Raw genomic sequence first — 21,511 nt, forward strand, 5'->3', positions numbered from 1 at the left:
TAGGCAATAATCTTTTGTTGGTGCTCAATATGGCAATTCCCGCAGTCTAATAATTTGTTGAAGACCACTTGTCTAGCACCAATATGGAGTATATGTCCGTATGTCTGTACGTCACATGAAAATTTAACAGTAACTTGCCAAGGGTTGGTGATTAATCAGGTACTTTTTTCCCCCCACCCATGAAACTGAAATATCAATCTCATCTGTGAAGGTTTTGCAATTCAGAATCGTTAATTAAGTTCCGAAATTGAACAGGCCTTATAACTTTTTCAAACTTCAGAATCATTTTAACATTATAAATAGAACAGTTCACTGATATAGCCCATTTAATATTCAAAAACAACAAAGTAATGTGCAACAAATATTTCGAGACCTGCTTTTGTAGTGCACAGCTTTAAAATACTGAGAACTTCCAGGTTAGTAAATGCATGTGAACAGATCTGTGTTTCTGAAAGCCTAAGCTCAGAAGGATGAAACAGATCAGAGATTTGGCAGAAACCAAAGACAACAATCTTCTACAAGAACATAAGTCAGTGTTTGTTGTTTCATTGTCAGATTCACTGCTCAAGATCACTTTACACGACTTGAGTCTGAGCATTCTGTGTCTGCCTCAAATACGTTTAAGTGGGATAAGTGGGCATGGATTGATCTTGACCAAACAGCATCATCCTCTCAACTGGAATGAAGAACAGTTCATGGATCTCATGAAGACAGCCATGAAATGGTACATATACCAGTTATGTAACTGTTAAGCGATTGCTATGTTTGTTATTACTTTCAGAAGAAAAAAAAAAAACAACATAAAAAAAGTGAAATAAAGAAGGGATTCTAAACATGAGTTGTTGGCTGTTAGGATATTAAGTATTCATTTTAATTATTCTTTTTATTGTCTTTAGGGTTCCAAGCTCGAAATATTAAAATTCTTTTCAGACAGTGTGTTGTTAGATACGTGACAGTTTGGCTGTTGCACAGTTACACAGTGTCATTTTGCAAACTGCTCTGTACTGAAGCAGAAGCTTGTAAGGGGTGAAACTGGAGGCATAGTGATAGTAGAACATGTTGATTTGAACTACCATGTCATCTCTTGTCTTTTAAAATCTGAACTGTCATGGCAGTGGTGATCAAGATAATCTGCAATCGTTCTGTGTCATGGTTTCCTGCTCATTTTGGGCTATATGTGAACGTATACTTTGTTTACATCAGAATATCTTAATTCCGACCAGTTTATAAGTTAGTTTGAAACATATTGTCTGATATTGACTTCTTTTACTTATGTGACAAGTTGTATAAATTATGCCATGTCTGTGTATCCTGTTGAAAGCATTTATATGATTGCTCATATATAGTTACTGTAAATCTTTTTAACCTCTAAAGCACTTTTTGTCTGTGGACTTTATGCATACAATTATTATGAAAATGACCCCCAAAATGGTTTGTTTGTGTCACTAAAGATGCAAGCTTCAAAAAACTGAAAAGATTTTTTCTCTACAGCCCATAGTTCTCCCACTAATATAAAGTTTCAAAATGTTGATATCAGTGGTGTGATTGTTCATGTATAATTTATATGATGTGAGTGCTCGTGTATGGTCTGTATGAGTGCTCATGTATGGTCTGTATGAGTGCTCATGTAAGGTCTGTATGAGTGCTCAAGTAAGGTCTGTTTGAGTGCTCATGTACGGTCTGTATGAGTGCTCATGTAAGGTTTGTATGAGTGCTCATGTATGGTCTGTATGAGTGCTCATGTAAGGCCTGTATGAATGCTCATGTAAGGTCTGTATGAGTGCTCATGTACGGGTCTGTATGAGTGCTCATGTAAGGTCTGTATGAGTGCTCATGTAAGGTCTGTATGAGTGCTCATGTATGGTCTGTATGAGTGCTCATGTATTGTTTGTATGAGTGCTCATGTATGGTCTGTATGAGTGCTCATGTAAGGTCTGTATGAGTGGCTCATGTATGGTCTGTATGAGTGCTCATGTATTGTTTGTATGAGTGCTCATGTATAGTCTGTATGAGTGCTCATGTAAGGTCTGTATGAGTGCTCATGTATGGTCTGTATCGGTCTGTATGAGTGCTCATGTATGGTCCTGTATGAGTGCTCATGTACGGTCTGTATGAGTGCTCGTGTATGGTCTGTATGAGTGCTCATGTATAGTCTGTATGAGTGCTCATGTAAGGTCTGTATCGGCCTGTATGAGTGCTCGTGTATGGTCTGTTTGAGTGCTCATGTAGAGGTCTGTATGAGTGCTCATGTAAAGTCTGTATGAGTGCTCATGTAAGGTCTGTATGAGTGCTCATGTAAAGTCTGTATGAGTGCTCATGTAAGGTCTGTATGAGTGCTCAGGTAAGGTTTGTATGAGTGCTCATGTACGGTCTGTATGAGTGCTCATGTAAGGTCTGTATGAGTGCTCATGTACGGTCTGTATGTGCTCATGTCTGGTCTGTATGAGTGCTCATGTATGGTCTGTATGAGTGCTCGTGTATGGTCTGTATGAGTGCTCATGTATGGCCTCTATGAGTGCTCATGTACGGCCTGTATGAGTGCTCATGTACAGTCTGTATGAGTGCTCATGTATGGTCTGTATGAGTGCTCATGTACGGTCTGTATGAATGCTCATGTATGGTCTGTATGAGTGCTCATGTATAGTCTGTATGAGTGCTCATGTACGGTCCGTATAAGTGCTCATGTACGGTCTGTATGAGTGCTCATGTACGGTCTGTATGAGTGCTCATGTACGGTCTGTATGAGTGCTCATGTATAGTCTCTATGAGTGCTCATGTATGGTCTGTATGAGTGCTCATGTAAGGTCTGTATCGGTCTGTATGAGTGCTCATGTCTGTATGAGTGCTCATATATGGTCTGTATGAGTGCTCATGTAAGGTCTGTATGAGTGCTCATGTATGGTCTGTATGAGTGCTCGTGTATGATCTGTATGAGTCCTCATTTATGGTCTGTATGAGTGCTCATGTACGGTCTGTATGAATGCTCATGTACGGTCTGTATGAGTGCTCATGTATGGTCTGTATGAGTGCTCGTGTATGATCTGTATGAGTCCTCATTTATGGTCTGTATGAATGCTCATGTAAGGTCTGTATGAGTGCTCATCTGTGGTATGTACGAGTGCTCATGTATTGTTTGTGTGAGTGTTCATGTATGGTTTTTATGATTAGTGTGAGTGTTTGTGTATGGATTGTATAAGTGCTCATTTATGGTTTGTATGAGTGCTCATGCATGATTTGTATGATTGCTCATGGGTATTTTCCTGTTGAAGGTTTGAGGTGGTGCAGGCCCAGGACACATCCTTTTCCTACCCTGTGATCATATGGGATCTCCTGCCTCATGCCAGTGCCAGTCAGATTCACCCACACATACACACTAATCTCAATGCTGAGCGATATTATGGTGAGACTGTTATACTTTGTTGTATTATTCATTGGTTCTAATGTATGGTAAATGACGGCCGCTGCGAGTTCAAGTCCAGCTCATGCTGGCTTCCTTTGGGCTGTACGTGCGAAGGTCTGCTGATGGTCGTTCCCTAGTTTTCTCCCACCGTACAGTTGGTGGCCATTGTATAAGTGAAACCTACTATATGTACAAAGTAATGGTTGTGAGCAAGTTCATAGTCTGAGCACTGAAGAAAAAAAAAATGTTCTTATTCTTGAAGTCTTAAAAGGCTCCAAGTAAAAACATAATCTATAAAACTGTCATGTGTATTGAAAATCTATAAAGTCAGTGGTTATAAGCCCATGAAAATTCATTGTTCCCTTGCACTTAAAAATGTAACTTAACAACAAGCGAAAAAGTAAAATTTTGTCTTCTCAAAGGTATACAAAATTCAGACTGGTTGTCCTCATACATTCATGTATTTAGCAGTTTGAAGAAATCCAGTGAAACATTGTTCGGTCCAAATGCATACCAAAACTAGCATACATGTATATACTTTACAAGAAGTCTCACTGAAATGCGGTGATGAGCAGAGACATTATGTAGAGTGAAAATATACTTGTAGTATGATTGTGATTTAAATGTGGCTGTTTGTTATTGCCAACAGGTTACCTGGAGAACTGGCGGTCAGCTGGTGAGCTGTACTATCACGACACCAGTCGCAATTACTTCACTGACCTGGCAGGTACTCACAAGGCTTTGAACCTCTCCATCCAACTTGGAGAGGCAGTCGCTTTTGCTCACTTGGTATGTTTGGATATATGACTGCCCTTTAAATTTTATCAAGACAGTGAAATGATAGTTGGGTATTTTTGATGTCAGTGAGGTTTGTTTGTATTATGAAAGCAGGTAAGACGGACCGAGTTTTACTCAACATTAAATGGCCGAGGTGGTTAGCGTGCTAGTGAAATGCAGAGACAAAGATGGGGGAAGGTCTGCTAGCACCGTGGGTTTCCCCGAGGCTCTGTCAGATTTCTTCCCACCATAATGCTGGCCGCCGTTGTATGAGTGAAATTTTACAGTAAATAATATGAGAAAACTTGTCTTATATCTTGACCGGCCTGGATAGCACAGTTGGTAGAGCGTCCGCTTCGGGACCGGTAGATCCAGGATCAATCCTTGGTCGAGTCACACCTAAGACTTTAAAGAGGAAGTTGTAACTTCCTCGCTTGGCGTTCAGCATGAAGGGGATAGTGCAACGACTGGTTGACCCGTATCAGTATAATGGCTCGGGCGGGGCAGCTTACTTGCCTTCGGTAAGGTAAGTCGTCTCAGTGATGCAGCACTAAATAAAAGAGCGGTGGAAATCCGTCCTGCAACAAGTAGGCACAATTACAAGTGCATGCACCCTAATGATTCCTTCGTCGTCATATGACTGAAAAATTGTTGAGTACGACGTTAAACCCCAAGCACTCGCACTCGCACTCTTATATCTTGATTAGATTATATGCTGAGTGTCGTGGCCAAAGTATTAAGATTAGATGTTGAGGAGAATTGAAATGAAACAGGAACAATAGTTTTTCTCATTCTTGATAAATACCATAAACCTGGAAGCATGATAAGTGATAAGGCAAACTTTATGTGTCTGTAAATAATACTGTCACTTGTCTCAGGTGGATGTTCCCTTTTCATGTCTTCATAGCTATATTAAATTTAATTAAAATATCTCTTTGTAAAATTGTAACTGTTAAACCTGAAACCTTGACATCATAATTAATAATATCATAATTGTCCAGACATTGTTAAGATTGGTCATGGTGACTTTTTCTTTCTTTTTTTTTCATAATGAAACAGGTAAAGTTTTTATTTTAATGTTCTGAGCATATAAATCAGATAAATATTTCATGATTTCCATCTGAAATTTATTGTGTGCTCCTAGATCCCGAGGAAAGATGATGAAGTCGTAGTGATGAGCCGTCTTCCAGATGAAGACTTTTTCAAGCTAATATATTATACTGTGAGAGGTAAATCACAACTTTGTTTTATTGTTCATGTGGCCAGTATTAATTAACAAAACTTTGGTTTATTGTTCATGTGGCCAGTATTAGTTAACACAACTTTGGTTTATTGTTCATGTGGCCAGTATTAGTTAACACAACTTTGGTTTATTGTTCATGTGGCTAGCATTAGTTAACACAACTTTGGTTTATTGTTCATGTGGCCAGTATTAGCTAACACAACTTTGGTTTGTTGTTCATGTGGCTAGTATTAGCTAACACAACTTTGGTTTATTGTTCATGTGGCTAGTATTAGCTAACACAACTTTGGTTTATTGTTCATGTGGCTAGTATTAGCTAACACAACTTTGGTTTATTGTTCATGTGGCTAGTATTAGTTAACACAACTTTGGTTTATTGTTCATGTGGCCAGTATTAGTTAACACAACTTTGGTTTATTGTTCATGTGGCTAGTATTAGCTAACACAACTTTGGTTTGTTGTTCATGTGGCTAGTATTAGCTAACACAACTTTGGTTTATTGTTCATGTGGCTAGTATTAGCTAACACAACTTTGGTTTATTGTTCATGTGGCTAGTATTAGCTAACACAACTTTGGTTTATTGTTCATGTGGCCAGTATTAGTTAACACAACTTTGGTTTATTGTTCATGTGGCCAGTATTAGTAAACACAACTTTGGTTTATTGTTCATGTGGCCAGTATTAGTTAACACAACTTTGGTTTATTGTTCATGTGGCCAGCAGTAGTTAACATAACTTTGGTTTATTGCTCATGTGGCTAGCATTAGTTAACACAATTTTGGTTTATTGTTAATGTGGCTAGTATTAGCTAGCACAACTTTGGTTCATTGTTCATGTGGCTAGTATTAGTTAACACAATTTTGGTTTATTGTTCTTGTGGCCAGTATTAGTTAACACAATTTTGGCTGTTGTGGGTGAAATTTGCTAGTGATGTTTTTTTCTTCTCTCAGGCAGTCCTACTGATGCCCTGGATTTAAGATATTAATTTACATTATGTGAAACCTGCAAACATGTTAATCAAGTTTATAATTTATGTGTTACTTTTACCATCTAATATTGTCACTGACCTATCATGAATATTTTGATTGTTTGTACAATAAATGAATGTTTTATATAATTACTACCATTAAATGTGCTTGTCTAGTGAGGTGGAAAAGTTAGTTGCCAGAGATTAAATTTTTTCTATATTGTGCTTATAAATTTGTGACAGCTCTTTATTTTTATTCATATGTCAGCCTTCATAGAAGACATGGAGAAATTTTGCTTCAGTCTGGCCGTAGCATTACCAACAATGGTAAGTTCTTGTGGGAGTTGTATGATCCGTGATCATCTATTACCCTTCAATGGAGTTAGTGTTTTGTTTCTTGTGTGCCACAAAATGCAGCTACCAGCCTGGTTAAGGACGGTTGGTAGAGTGCCCGCTTCGGGAGGCGGTAGATCCAGGGTCAACCCAGGGCCCCTTACTCAAGTTGGCTTCCTCTCAGGCCGTAGGTGGCAAGTTCTACCAGCAACAGCTAGATTATCCTGGTTACCCCAGGGGTTACCCCAGACTATGCCTGGTTTTTCTCCCACTGTTATGTTGGCAGCTGTCCTGTAAATGAAATATTCCTGAGTACTGTGTGAAACACCAGTCAAACAGATACCGATTTTATATGTCTAAGTCAAACAGTCTAAAACCTCAACACACACTGCACTGAAGAATTATAATTAAATATTTATTTTTCAGGGTGGTGACAAAACTGGACAGATACCGGCCTTTGCCCGTATAGTGACCAGAGGTTCTGTGTCCAGTATACGCTCAGACATTAGCTCTGTGGATCTCTTTGTGGTAAGAAGGAATGCTTTTTCTGAAATCAAACAACTCCTGACATGATGATGAAGTTGAAATCTGTGGCATCTATGTACCACAAGTCATTTCATAGGAATACACCTTTGGTAGATTGGAAGAGAGTAAATGAATTGTGTCGATGTTTTGTGTTTAGCATAGTAATTAAAGTGAAAATGTTTATGTGAAGTTTATTTTAATTAATTTAATTTGATTTATTGGAATAAATTTATTTTTTGCTTATCAACTGCTAATAGAGGAAGAAATATATTGAATTATTTTTGTCTCATAATGTTTATCCCTCTAGAATTTGTTTTGTTATAATTATGGCCCTTTGAAAGCATGTGTGAGTTGAAGACTTTGCCCCAGAATCAAGAAGTGATCTTGAACTTAAGTTCAAATTTTGATCATTAAATTTTTTATGTTACTTTCTGATATTTTACCTTAAATATCTTGTTACCTAAGAAATAACAATTTTAATGTGATTGGAGGCTTAAGTCTATTATCGGTTCGTGATCCTGGGGCTTGGAGCACTCATACAGAAGGATACGTGGATGCAGGCTTATTGCTTGTAGCTCATGGCTCGTAGTTCATTGTAAATATGACAGATGACTTTTATGCAGGGCTACCATATGTCCTCTTACAAACCTCTGAAATAGCAGGAAGCCTGTTGAATATTAACAAACATTCTGCCAGGTGTTGACTTATTTTTTTTTTCAAGTAGGTAAATTATCCCAAGATCACATATATGTTCGGACACGTTACACCTTAATCCTTTTGGGCTGTTAAACTGCGTTGTTATTAGATGGATGCTTGTACCCTAGTTTAATAGGTGTTTTTGTAATTGAAATCACTTCCATAGTATTATTTATTTTCATGAATACGTTCATGAAAGTGAAAAAAGAGAACTATTTTATCAAAAATAAATTACATGCATATCTGAGTCTTATATGCAGTCTAATCTTCCATTGAAACTGTTTTTTTTTTATTTCTTCTTTTCAGGCCTCAAATGTGAACATAGACCCATACAAAGTCATTGGATACATCAGGAATTCTGTGGCTAAACGTTATACAGATACTAGTGGTGCATCATTTTAAGGAGAGTATTTGTGGGCTTACTTTTAGTGCAAATTTTTATATGGTCGCATATTTATTATTACATGGAAATAGGGTGATGTCATATGGATGCTTTGATATAGAAACCGTACTGTTTTAGGCAGGATTTTAATGCTACTAATATGACCATACTGCCTGTTATAGGGTTCTTAAATTTGCTACATGGCGTGTGTTCACATGCATTCTTATTTAATATGATGTTATTTAAATTAAAATGTACACTTTGTCAAAGATTTACAAATCTTAAAACATAAAACTTAAGTTGTAAAAAATTTATCTTATCAGCTTTAATGTTGTTGTGCATAATTGATAATTGTTACATTTACGTCCTTACAATATCATGACATACATTGTGCAAATAATATTTATTGGTGAGAAAGTGTTTCTTATTTTTAATGGTGTCATTTTGTCTGAGAATTCATATGGCTCATCATTTTCTGGATTTCTAATATTTGTCGTTTACATATTTTTATGGCTGGCTGTATATTTAAGAAAATGACGATTTTCAAAAGTTTTCACATTTTACATGTAGATGATTGTGACAGTCGACTTTTAGATGGCAAGAACTGAAGGCTTTGGAATCTGACCAAAATGTCAGATATCTGGCTTTCATATGTACTGATACCACTAACGAATTTAATACACAGAAATACCCCCTTGTAAAATTTACTTACATGTAGAAATGATAAGATCTATACCTAGACTTTTTGTAAATTTGGCTAGATACTGTTGTTAAGTGTCCTCATGTTGTATTTATTTCTGTTTACAGTCATCATAACCTCTCTTTCTCATCTCATCTTTTTTTTTTAGTTAGACTCACTGCTGTTTTGGCTCACTGTGGTATGAAATATTATACAGGTGTTTTACCTATCCACTTGGGTCAAAGAAAATCATAATACACGCTTTCTCAACCATACCTTCCTGTGGTGAGAGAAAGACTATATCTACCTAAAGCTATGTTAGTGAAATATTTGACTTTCATTTCAAAAGAAGACAGAAGTAGTGCTTAACAGGCAAAAATATTGGTACACTGTAAATGAATATCATTGGATTGTTTCATATGCATCTATTGTCTAGTTACTCTTTCACTTATACATTTCTTTTATAACTTCACATGTTAGATGTCGTCCATTGAAGTTTGAAAACTGGTATTTATTATCAATCTGAAATTTAGAAATGTTGCTCATAGTTGTTTTAAGAGTTTTACATCAAATAATTTTTTGACATCAAAATCTGCCAAGTGTTGCAGCCAGTTGGAATGACAAGATGTGAAATATTGAACAAAAAAACGTTGGGTGTGAGAAATTTTTGTTCAGTATGATGTAATTTTATGGATCACACATGGAAATGCTACATGTACCTTGTATGACTATAAATGCAGCAAGAAAGTCCCGTAAATGATTTCGGTTTTGTGCAAATTTTTTTTTGCCCATGTTTAGTGTGTATACCTCTCCCTCATTATAACATGCTTCAAAATAACACACTGAGATATAAAGCAATCACAGTTGTTTCTTGCACACATATATGTACATACTTTGGAAAGTTTAATTTAGGAAAACTTTCACATTTTTTATCTTCTTTGCGCTCAGATGATTGGTTATAGTGCTACTTTTCAATAAAAGCTACGCCATTACGATCATGTGGCTTACATCCAGCAGCTCACTGTGCCTGTTCCTATATTATATATATAACAGACTATCAGTCATTAAAGATCAAACTTCTATAACATACATTCCTTACAACACTGTAGGGGCTCAGTAGTTCAGATGGTTAGCATGCTAGCGCAGCGTAATTACCCAGGAACCTCTCACCAGTGCGGTCGCTGTGAGTTCATGTCCAGCTCATGGTGGCTTCCTCTGGTTGTACATGGGAAGGTTTTCTAGCAACCTGCGGATGGTCGTGGGTTTCCTCTGGGCTCTGTCTGGTTTCCTCCCATCATAATGCTGGACGCCGTTGTATAAGTGAAATATTCTTGAGTACGGCATAAAACACCAATCAAATAAATAAATAAAACACTGTAGGCGGATGTTTTCCCCAGACAACAGCTTTGTAATGAGAGAGTGGTGTGTGTGTGTGTGTGTGTGTGTGTGTGGACTACAATCCATTTATGACATAACAATGGCTCAAGACCCTGCTTCACACTAGTGCTGTCTCCCCATTGTATTTAACTATATTTGTAAAATGGTAAATGCTTTTTATCGTCTTAAATGTATGTGTACATGTATGTATGTGTATTTCTATAGAGCAGTATTCATGTGTTAAAACTGAATATTTTATGGCTTTTTCAATATTGAATGAGTATGGGTGTGTATGTGCAGGTTGCAGTATTCTTTTAAGACTGTGAATGTTTTAAATTTTTGTTGGTAATACCTACTGTGGGTGATTATGGACATGTACTACATGAATGTACTTGTGTGGGTGATCATATAGATCAGTTGCAACGTCCTTGCAAAACAGTGGGTTTTATGGTAAGGTTTATATATTGTGGGTTAAGTATTTTTATATACATGTACATACTACTATTTGATGTATGGAAATGGTTGCCGTGAGTTCAAGTAGGAAGTATACTGCAGAAACATATTATGTTCAACATTACCATTCTCAGAGCAAGTGTCATGGACTTTTTATATCCAATTATAAAGGCTTTTCCAAATCACCACAATTTAAGTGCTGAAAAATAGCCAGGGTATATGTATTAGTGAAAATGTCAAAGCCTTTCAAGAATGTATTAGTGCCCCAAGAATTTTGCTCCAGGGTGTTTATAATATACATTCAGATTTTATTTATTTTTTTAGTTGAATCTGAAAGATTTAATAAAGCTGTACATGTGGTTTTAATCAAGTGAAAGTTTGTGAGTGACAGGCCCATGTCTTCACTACCCGACCATAATTCCTCAACCCTTTCAACTATGAAAGAACCACTTCCAGTGCATTTTATGGACCTTTATAAATTGATTTTGACGAAACTTGGTTGGGTTGGCCAAATTCCAGGCGTTCAAGAAATGAAAGTCTTCACAGTGTAACCCTCTCAAAATATGCTTGACTAAACAACTTGGAAACATTGAAAAGGTTGCAGAGTACATGTATTTTTATTACATTTTTGGGTGAAATGCAGAGGTTTAAGTCCTTCTCTTGATAGCTAAAACATACTGGGTATAGATGTTATGGTGGTGATTTTAAATTTGCTGTAAAATGTATACGGACAGTTACATATTTGGCTTCCTGTTTCTTACAGAGTGGAATGTTAAAGTGACATTTGTTCATCAATGTCAGCTATAATGTTAACTCCACATTATATCTGTCTTATTCACGTCACATCAGGAATATATTTATGTCTCACAAGGCAAATAGGATGGAATCTACCAAAGACTTATCGATTAAATGGTGTTGTACATTTTAAATCTTTTTTCACAACCACTGTGTCAGTTATTTTCTGTAAGGCTTTATTCATATAATCTAGTCTTTTACATTGGCACTGAATGACATGTACCTCTTTAAAAATAGAAAATCGTGGTTACCATCATAATTCTAATCGATCTCAAGTTACCTTTTCAAGTTTCTCAGACTTGAAGCCTATGCAGTTGGCTTTAACATCCTGGGCCTGGTTTCACGAAGCGTCTTGACATTACAAGCTTGCAACTACCATGACTATGTATTACCTACAGTACTGGTTGCTGTGGTAGTTAAGTGAATGTAACGTTAAGAGTGCTTCATGAAACCGGGCCCAGTTTTAATTATATACATGACACTACTAAATACCATTGTTCGTCTACTTGCACTTGTTTTTCAGGTTAAAAATATGGTTAAAAATAAAATGGTCAGGTCGACAAACATTTTCATGTGTTGTGAAATTATTTTTGTGTTACTGCATGTTCCTCACTGATGCCTTTTTATTAAAGCATATGTACTTAATCATGTAGTATCCAGTATTACAAGACTTCTTCTGTTTATCAAGTGTGTGTTCTTAGTTGAGAAATTTCAACAAGTTGGTAACCATATTCTAAATAATCTCCACCCGTCTTTTCATCCTTAATAGCACACATATTAAAGAGTCACCTTATGGAATATACACCCATGATTGTCAAACAAATCAAGTCCTAACTGACAACAAACTGGAGTTATCTTAGGATGTTTACCTTTTTTATTATTTACATTTTATTAAAATTTCAGGACACCACTTCCTTGTCATGATTTCAGTCAAATTGTTTTCTTTAAAATGACACTGGTCACAATTTTGTAAATATCACAGATGCTTTGTACATGCAGTTCTACATGGTTAAGCTGTCAGCCCACATATCAGTGAAGTGGCGTTGTTTTGGCCTATTTCTTCTTCTTGCCCTTTTTCCCCTTCTTCCCGCTCTTCTTGCCTTTGCCGCCTTTACCTCCCTTGCCACCGTCATCCTCATCCCCAGCAGCTGCCTTGGCCCTTTTCTTACCCAGAGGTGTTTTCTTGTACCACTCCTTCAGAGATTAAAACATTGTTGCAACATTTATTATATGCACTAGCTATGGATAGGATTTGTTCAAATCTACACTGTTCTCATGGGTATGTATTGCAGTAGACCCAGTGGGGCACTTGTAAAACTCCTTCCTATCTGTAACAAAACAGTCCAAAGTATAAACCCTTCTTTTGTGTTCTTTTGTTGTGTCACAATTATCAGTGTATGTATGCTCATAAAACACTTATGCAGTATACAAGCACTATGCGTACAATGTATTCTGCTGCGCTTGGGATCTGTTGTATAGCTTTTGCCTTTGTATGGGGTCATCCATGCTGTGCAACACCGACAAAGTTAAACAGTTCTGTACATGGTGTGAACTTAGCGCGTGCTCAGTTTGATACACGATATGATATCTCTTTCTCGCAGAAAAAAAGTGAAGGTCAAAGGATCATTTACTCTTTTATGTTAGCATGCAGAGCATAACAAGTTATAAGGTGTGGAAAACAGGTATCTAACTCACTGTAAAAGCCTCCTCTTCCTCCTTGTATATGGGGTCAATCCTAGCTAGAGGAGAGATGAACTCCACTGCTTGGAGAGGCTTTTTGGATAGAGTCTGAATGCGGCGGTCAGTGAGGACCTGATGGATAGCAGTCACCATGTGGCCAGGTGTGTAGCCCTCGGTCACTTTGGACAGGGAGCTAATGTCCAGTGTTGGACCCAGGACACCACCATGTTTGGTGATCATACGTCGCCACAGCACTAGAAAATTAGAAACATTCATGAATAAACGTATCAATTTTACTTACTTCACTTCATACAGGCAACAAAATTTAATGTAATTGTAAGAACTACTTGTAAGTTTGATTGGCAAGTTCCAAGAATCTAATAGGTACAAGTACATCTCTGTTGAAGATATATTAGGACATTTTTGATTGTTACATTTGAGAAAAATTTGAATATGTAAAAAACTTCTGTAAGAGATTTAACCTTTGCTGTGGTGAAATAAGCAACCTCAATGTTTTAAGCCCTTATTTGGTCACAGTAGCTGACAATATCAAAATGAATCAGCTTATCTGATAAATATGAACCAGTTTAGAACTAGTAGATCCCAACATAGGAATCAATGAAATGGACTTACAATGTCTGGTAGCGTAGTCTGGTCTTGGAACTAAAATTATTTTTTGATAGCATGTTGTCAGGGGTTTCATATCTGCCTCAAATGGACATCTTGAGGTCCCAATTAGCATAATTCTGTCTTCTGGTTTGATGGTTTTCAAAGCTTTAGGCAGTTCCTTTTTCAACCTCTTTGGGTCAGTCTGAATTGAAAAATAAGCCACTGTTACAGTACCTATAGTAGCAAAATTATATTTTCTAAATCCAAAAGTCTCCCAGATTCAAACTGCATTATCTATCATAAATTTGACTACATTATTATATTTTTAATCCTTGTGACTGAGAGGGCTGGAAACCATTACAAGCAATGGTTTTAATGAAATTGCTCTCTATATCCTGGTCTCTTCTTTTATGTATCAGCAAAAATGCTGTTTATTAATTTTTTGTTTCAGCTTATGTGACTTACTGGGTCAGTTTTTGGTATCTTCTTCTTAAACATTTTTTCACATTCTCCAACGTAGAACACTGTGGGCTGCAAGGCTCTTCCCACCTGAGAGTAAAAACGCGTACATTTTAACAGACTAACAGATTAACAGACATTGTCCTGTGTGTAGCTATCAATTCATCTTTTGGCATGTATTATACCTGTATTAAAACCTCCCTACCTGAGGCCTGGGTAGAGACCTCTACTGCCAAGAAAAGTGGCAGAGGTTGCTAATGAGATTAATGAGCCTCAACATGTAGGTATGGTTTAAAGCAGGTGAGAGAAATGATGGGCTATGCATGAAGTCCAGGTGTGTGTTGTAATATGTGATACTTGAAGACAACCAACCATGCATGATGATGACCTTATGGAAACAAATTTATCAGTGGTTCATCATAATGACAAAAGGCTAACTTTGGGGACACAAGGTTTCAATCAAGTGCCATCTCTGTCAGGGTGGGCGTGCATAACAGAAAATCCGTGTTAGTAACAGTACCTTGAAAATAAGATGCATAAGCATTTTGAGTCCATCTTTGCCAGGGTACTTTTCGACAAGGTTGGTAGCTGACAGATCTATGAGGTTGGCTCCCACTTCGCTGCAGATGGCCTCAACAAGCATCCTTTTTCCAGTGCCGCGTGGGCCAGCAATTAGCATGGATTTGATCAGGGGAGCTCTCTCGTGGACAGCAGGGGACCCTAACCAGGAAGACAGATCCAGACATAAACAAGACTGGAGACAGTGGAGCCTTAAGTATTATGTATGTACACACACTGCTTTTAAAATAGAAGACAGGCTACATTTTAACAACTAAATGTAGCAAACACAAGGAAGCCAGGGTCTGTTTTGTAAAGTGTAAGTAGCATTACATGCAACTGCCACCACAATGTAATACTTTGATCTGGTACTGGGTGTCATGGTAGTTATTTGCACAGCACATACACTTTGTGATTGTACACTAAAGAGAAAATATTGGCTTATTACCGAGTGGAAGGATGGCAAACTCTGTGACAACCCTGCGAACATCACTGAGTGAAGGCATAGGTTCAATGCTGGCCTGTCTGAGTGTTGTACCCAGGTAATTGTACTCTCCTTCGTAGTCTGAGAGGGAAAGTTTGTTGCAACGGACCAGGATGCCTTGGCTAACCAGTTCCTCGTACAAAGAGTCCATTGTTCTGAAAATTACAATTAAATGCAGACCATCAGCAAATTCTTAACATTGTAATCTACTTGTACTTTTTCTCCAAAGAGTGTTACCTTTTGGCACTCAATGATATATCACCTAATAACGAAAGGAATTGACCATTAGCTAATGCTGCTGTTAGAGACAATCAGAAATACTATAGTAAACTTTGGGTGTTTTATTATTCCAGTTTGTCAGTAGATTACCTAATAAAGACTGGTGTGTAATCGAATCAATTTAAAGGAATATCTCTTATAACTATATGTATTCAGGCTTAACTGTTGACTCATTATTTGGTCATGTGAGATATTTGTGTCAAAATAATTTAGTTCATTCGATCATCAAGGCAAAGAGAGATTTGGATAGGAAATCTATAAGTGACCAGTCAGGTATGACAATAACATACCTGTCAGGTGTGAGGTCTTTCTCCTTCTTTCCTTTCTTTCCCTTCTTTTTACCACTCTTCTTCTTCCCCTTCTTCTTCTTCCCAGACTTCTTTCCTTTCTTTCCCTTGTCTCGATCTACAGCCTGTCACACATTAAATGACATCACTGATATTATGTATGGTATGTTGCAAAGTATAATCATTTCTTTAAAATGAATTACTTGATAATGCAAATAAAATAAAATCAACTTACCATTTTCAAGTTTTTCAGCTCTTGCCTCATCAGCTCATCCACCTGTAAACGCACTTCTTCCTCGACTTCTTTACGCTTTTGCTCTTTTATTAACTCAGAATCATGCTTTTGAGCAAAGTTCTCAGTTTCATCCCTGGGCTCCCACACACCTGTTGATGTAATACAATGAAACCTGTTAATCATGTAATAAAACTACTCCGTGTTCCTTAATATACACATAAAAATGTATACATCATTAGTTTAATATGGGAATACGAGAGATTACAATCCATGAGGAGTAGTCCCCAGGATGTCTAAAGTGCTCTGTCTTGGATCCACTTAGAGAGGTACATGTATAATAATAAATATTTTACAGCATTAATACTTGCCTTTGTATTCCTTGGTGGCTTCATCAACAGCTGGCACAAAATTGGAGGGTGCCATTTTCCATCCTTCCTCTTCCTCCTGCATAAAGGAATAAGTATAAATTCAGGATCACAATTACTCAATGCTCGACAAAGTTCTTAAACTGAAAGCAATTCATTAAATCCACCAACAACTTTACCAACATTTCCACTCCCCAGAATGTACTAGACATAAGTGTACTGCATCTTCTTAGCAATATTTTATGATTTGGCTGTCTGCTTCAGAGTACCTTAAACTACACACTTACCTCATCATCTTTTCCTTTGCCCTTCTTTCCTTTTTTATCTTTCTTATCTTTCTTCTTGTCTTTTTTATCCTTTTTGTCCTTTTTGCCTTTGCCTTTGTCTTCTGCCTGTATATTAGAAAAAGAGAGTGAAATGAATGAATGAATGATTATGGCTTAATGCCACATCGCAGTCAATAATCAAATGGTACGGCATGTAGGCAGTTGCTCACTGTTTTCAAATAAGGATATTAAAAATTGCTATTAGAGAGAAAAGTGTTTTTAAGAAAAAAAATCAAAAATAAAATATTTAATGTACTTTATTACAGATCTTGGTAAAAAGGTGTACAATTATAAAATATGAAAAACTGACCAACATAATCTGTAAACAACTCCTATGTAGGTCAGGTTTTCATTTGTAAATTAACAATAGTGATTTACTTTTGCTTTCATTTCTTCTTCCAACTCTGCTGGATCTTTCTCTTTAAAAATTAGAGCTGATCCACCATCATCTTCATCTGGGTACTCCGGAAATTTACCTGTGGCATCTCTAGGTAATTGAAAAAAAAAAAGCCAACAACTTATTTTTTGAAGCCATGGATGGCAATCAGCGATATAATCATAAATGTTCACTAATGTAGAAGGATTGTAACATGTGGAGGGGAAAGCATGAGACAGTGTAGATACTGTACATGTTAAAACAACAAATTTGACTAAATATATAGCTAACACGACTAAAAAAAACATTTCGAGTGAAGAAAGGTAAAAAAATGAATAAACAAATAAACACTGGGGAATCCAACCTGCACTCTATGAACCATTGCCTAATCTGATCCTGCATGGTTTCTTTCATGTCTGGTCCCTCCGTCTCCCGGATCTTATCCTTGATGGTTTCCAAGGCCTGCTGGTATTCCTGCTCATGCATATCCTGGGTGATTCTCCTCTGATTCTCTGTCTTCACTGCCAATGCCTGTGGGGTGTTCTTCTGGTGTGTGGGTAACGGAGGTGGGAACTGTAATCATACACAAACCATGGAGATTGCTGCAGTTATAGATCAAGTGATCACAAGTGTGGAACTGACTATCTTTCCCGGCTGTGGAACTGACAATCCTCCCCTGGTTTGGAACTGACAATCTTACCCAGGTGCTGAACTGACAATCTTCCACAGGCATAGAACTGACCATCTTCCACAAATGCGGCATGTATTTTTATTTCCACCATAAATGTACATCTCTGAATAAGTCACAATGTTTAATTGTTTACATGTGTAAATGAACCATTCAAATCTAATCAATGAGATTTTATCATAAATCAAGGTAACATAACACATATATACATGTCTGTGAGAAATCCGTGCATTATGTACATGTAGGTTTGTGGAGTAATAGAAATTACCATGCCAATGAAGACCATCTCATCTTCTCTTTCTCGTTTTGTTCTGCGTCTCTGTGAAAACCCCTTCCAAACCTTGAGTCAATGCAAAAAAAAAGATGATCATCTTGGATAACTCGAAAAGCTGATCGTCATTATGATAATATAACAAAATCATAAACACTTTCATATTAAAATAAAGCCTTGAAAATTTTCTGAAATGTCTGTTTTATGTGTGTTTATATAGTGTATAAATAAAACTTTCCAGCAGCTACATGTACTGATATGTACAGAAATACCTTTATGTGAAATCTTGAAAAATTATTTTTGTTAATACATGTTATATGACCAGCAATTTAAACAAAGAAAATCCTTTATAGTGAGCTTTGTAGCTGTGTTCCAACCTTCTGAATTCGTATGGCAGCAACATCTGGATCAAGAGTTGGTGCACCCTGAGTGGCAGCCTGTCTCTCACGCTCTTCTTGTTGTCGAATGTCCTTCATAAATTTGGCACGGAGTCTACCTTGCCTGGCCCTTTCATGCACTTGGATCATATGGATGGCCTCTTCTACAGACATTTTCATTTCATTTTTCTCCTAAAACTCACAAGCATAGTTCATCAGAGTACATCACTTTAAAAGAAAACAAATAATATAACCTCAGCTATTCAGGAAGAGAGGTGGAAACAGACCTAATCAGCCCCAGTCATTTCTGGCGGAGGTGCTTGGTAACTCAATAAATCAGTTATTAACCTGACATTACCGTAATATGGCAGTGCTTTTGATTTTCTCAATGTGATCAATTTTTGCTTCCTCTGAACTGTGATATCTCAGTTATGCAACACCACAAGGCCATTAAGCTATGCTTTTTAAACTTCATGTGGGAGTTTTTATCGATGTATATATACACTTAGTCAGGTGTAAAGCAATTTTAAACTTAAGAATGTGTACCAACACATGACATCATCATGGCTGTTAATGTGGTATATATGCCTTATGTAGAGTCCATCATCAAACACATGTAACATTGCATAATAACTTACTGTTTCTTTTTCTTTGGGTCCCATTTTGGCCAGAATTTGGCCAAGAACTTTCTCTCTCTCCTTCAGAGCTTTGGCTCTCTCATTGGTGAAGTATTTTGGGATTGGCATTTCTACATCATTCTGGAAAGGGGAGTTATTAATTAGCAATAACAAATGGTATGTTTGTGGACATGCATTATCTTGCAAGTTTATCACATTGCATGCACTAATGTTTAAATGGCAAAAATGAGCCCTAAGTGTCCACAGTTTACTTTTATTGATATTAGTCTTGCTTTTAGAGTACATTGTACATGTACTTTTAAGTTCCCATCTTACTTAAAATTGACAAGTGCCATGCAAATATGGTTGTTACTGTGAGTACAACACAACTATGAAAAGCGTTTCTTTGAGAGGAAAAAGACTTAAAAAAAAATGAATGTATGTATCCAAAAATCATACATCCAACACTTGTATTACTACAAGTACATCAATGTTGTTAACATAAGGCTTATTCACAACATGACCAACTTACAGGTGTCAACTTCAGATCAGACAGGACATCATCAAAGTAATGAAACTCTGAAAATTCAAGGTTGACCATTTCATGTTTTATCTCCAAAATTCTTCCCATTGTGCCATCCAAACAGTGACGAAGAATACGTCTCTTTTGTGGGTGAACAATCTGATCATAGCACTGTTCCAGTTTTCGGAAAATCTGTATATATTTAATATACATTGTTGCTAGAAGCTGAAATGCTGCCATACGATCCTGAGGAATAAAGGAAAAAAATTAAACGAAATAATATAAATACAAAGTTCGAAGTACATTTTTTATTATTTAAAATTTTTTTTATCGTGTGAAAAGGTCAAATGTTAACTAGAAAGATCAATTGGTGATACATTTACAATAATATTGTAAGTAAATACAAACCTTCTCTGGCTTTGGAGGCTCTGCAGGCATTTCTTGCACAAGCAGGTCGGCAATAGCTGCCTGGGCCTCCGTCCATTGTCGGCCATAAGTACTGAAGAAAAAATGTAAAGTACACCTTTATTCGTTTATGGAAAACAAACAATAACAAATAATTCTTAAATCAATTTTGGGTACCAAGCCTTAAAACAAGCATGTAGCAGGACAGGGACAATGTGCCTCTTGTATGAAATAGTATCGTGACAGTAACCAACTGTTTGGTACAGGACAAAACTGCCATGTAAATAACATTATAACTTTTTAATGAAATGGATAGCTGGAAAATTTTCCCCACATCATCTTCATTATTTCAACTTTGCAGGCTTGAGTATGTACAGATGCACCATGACTGATGTAATTATAAAACCCTTAAAAGCTAGGCATAGGTCAATTTGTGATAAGTAACTAGACAAAGTCAACCTAGTCATAACACTCATGTCAATAGGTTTTACAAAACCTTGCAATCATGAGAAATCATCATCAACTGGGTGCAAGTTCGCTTAGATCCGGATACATAGCTGCTATGAGTCGCAAAAAAGTAGAACCGGATTATGTTCAACTCCAGCACAAATATCGATAATCGCAATCCTACGTAGGTTCACTAAATGCAGCATCCCATGCAATGCTCCCATTTGCTTTCAGATGTTCACTGTTCCCAGTCAGCAAAAACCCAGTTGCTCTCAGTTGCAAGGGTAATCTACTCCTGATTTAAACTTTTGTCAATAACAATTACAGAATTCATGACATTAAAAGCAACCGTTATTTTGTGTCATACTATGCGTCGTTAGGTTTAAAATTTTTTGCAAGTTTTTTGAAAGTTTTTGCACGTTCCAACTTCTAGTCCGTGCCATTGTCTTGAAACAAGATAATGCCATATAATTAGAAAGGATTTAATTCGTGTATAGTCTCGACATGACCTATGTGTGTTTTAAGGATTATTTTGATGGGTTGGTTGTTGTACTGAGTAAAAAAAGTACAAACAAACATTCAAATACAAAACTGCACTTTTTCTGACAAATGCCACATCATGACACCATGGCTTAAACAAACCACGTGTGCTTGAACCCAAATTGTTAATAACGAATTACAGATAAAAGGCATAAATGCATGTAGATACACAGTAAAAGTAAACAAACCTATGCGACATATTCCAAGGCAAATGTCTACTTCTGTTCCATAGGGAGAAAACACTGCGTATGCTCGCTAAAGCTTATGTGAAGCCGTTTACATTGATGAACACGCGTCGGCCATAGTGTTTACAAATTCCATGGGAACCAGTGAAACGAGAATTTGCGAGAGGTACGGA

General features: G+C 36.9%; 2 protein-coding genes across 2 annotated transcripts in view; one reads left to right on the forward strand and one right to left on the reverse strand.

Moving 5' to 3' along the window:
- Positions 1-10,412, forward strand: part of LOC135471048 (uncharacterized) — a 15,842-nt gene extending 5,430 nt beyond the window's left edge. Inside the window, 8 exon segments of the mRNA XM_064750097.1 lie at positions 556-637; positions 639-724; positions 3,270-3,400; positions 4,050-4,189; positions 5,322-5,406; positions 6,656-6,714; positions 7,147-7,248; positions 8,248-10,412. Of these exon segments, the coding sequence (XP_064606167.1) occupies positions 556-637; positions 639-724; positions 3,270-3,400; positions 4,050-4,189; positions 5,322-5,406; positions 6,656-6,714; positions 7,147-7,248; positions 8,248-8,343 (781 nt within the window). The 3' untranslated portion in view covers positions 8,344-10,412.
- A 49-nt stretch (positions 10,413-10,461) lies between these two features.
- LOC135470147 (dynein regulatory complex protein 11-like) lies at positions 10,462-21,452 on the reverse strand. The gene is made up of 18 exons (XM_064748923.1): positions 21,342-21,452; positions 20,170-20,260; positions 19,771-20,007; positions 19,260-19,379; positions 18,622-18,813; positions 18,242-18,313; positions 17,650-17,858; positions 17,288-17,396; positions 16,871-16,975; positions 16,587-16,662; positions 16,219-16,367; positions 15,987-16,108; positions 15,382-15,572; positions 14,896-15,095; positions 14,382-14,465; positions 13,941-14,118; positions 13,323-13,561; positions 10,462-12,821 (listed from the first exon to the last, which is right to left on the reverse strand). The coding sequence occupies exons 1-18, from the start codon at positions 21,350-21,352 to the stop codon at positions 12,681-12,683; spliced, it is 2,526 nt and encodes an 841-aa protein (XP_064604993.1). The 5' UTR covers positions 21,353-21,452; the 3' UTR covers positions 10,462-12,680.
- Positions 21,453-21,511: the final 59 nt, after the last annotated feature.

This window comes from Liolophura sinensis, chromosome 7 (genome assembly GCF_032854445.1).
Source record: "Liolophura sinensis isolate JHLJ2023 chromosome 7, CUHK_Ljap_v2, whole genome shotgun sequence".
Lineage (NCBI taxonomy): Eukaryota > Metazoa > Mollusca > Polyplacophora > Chitonida > Chitonidae > Liolophura > Liolophura sinensis.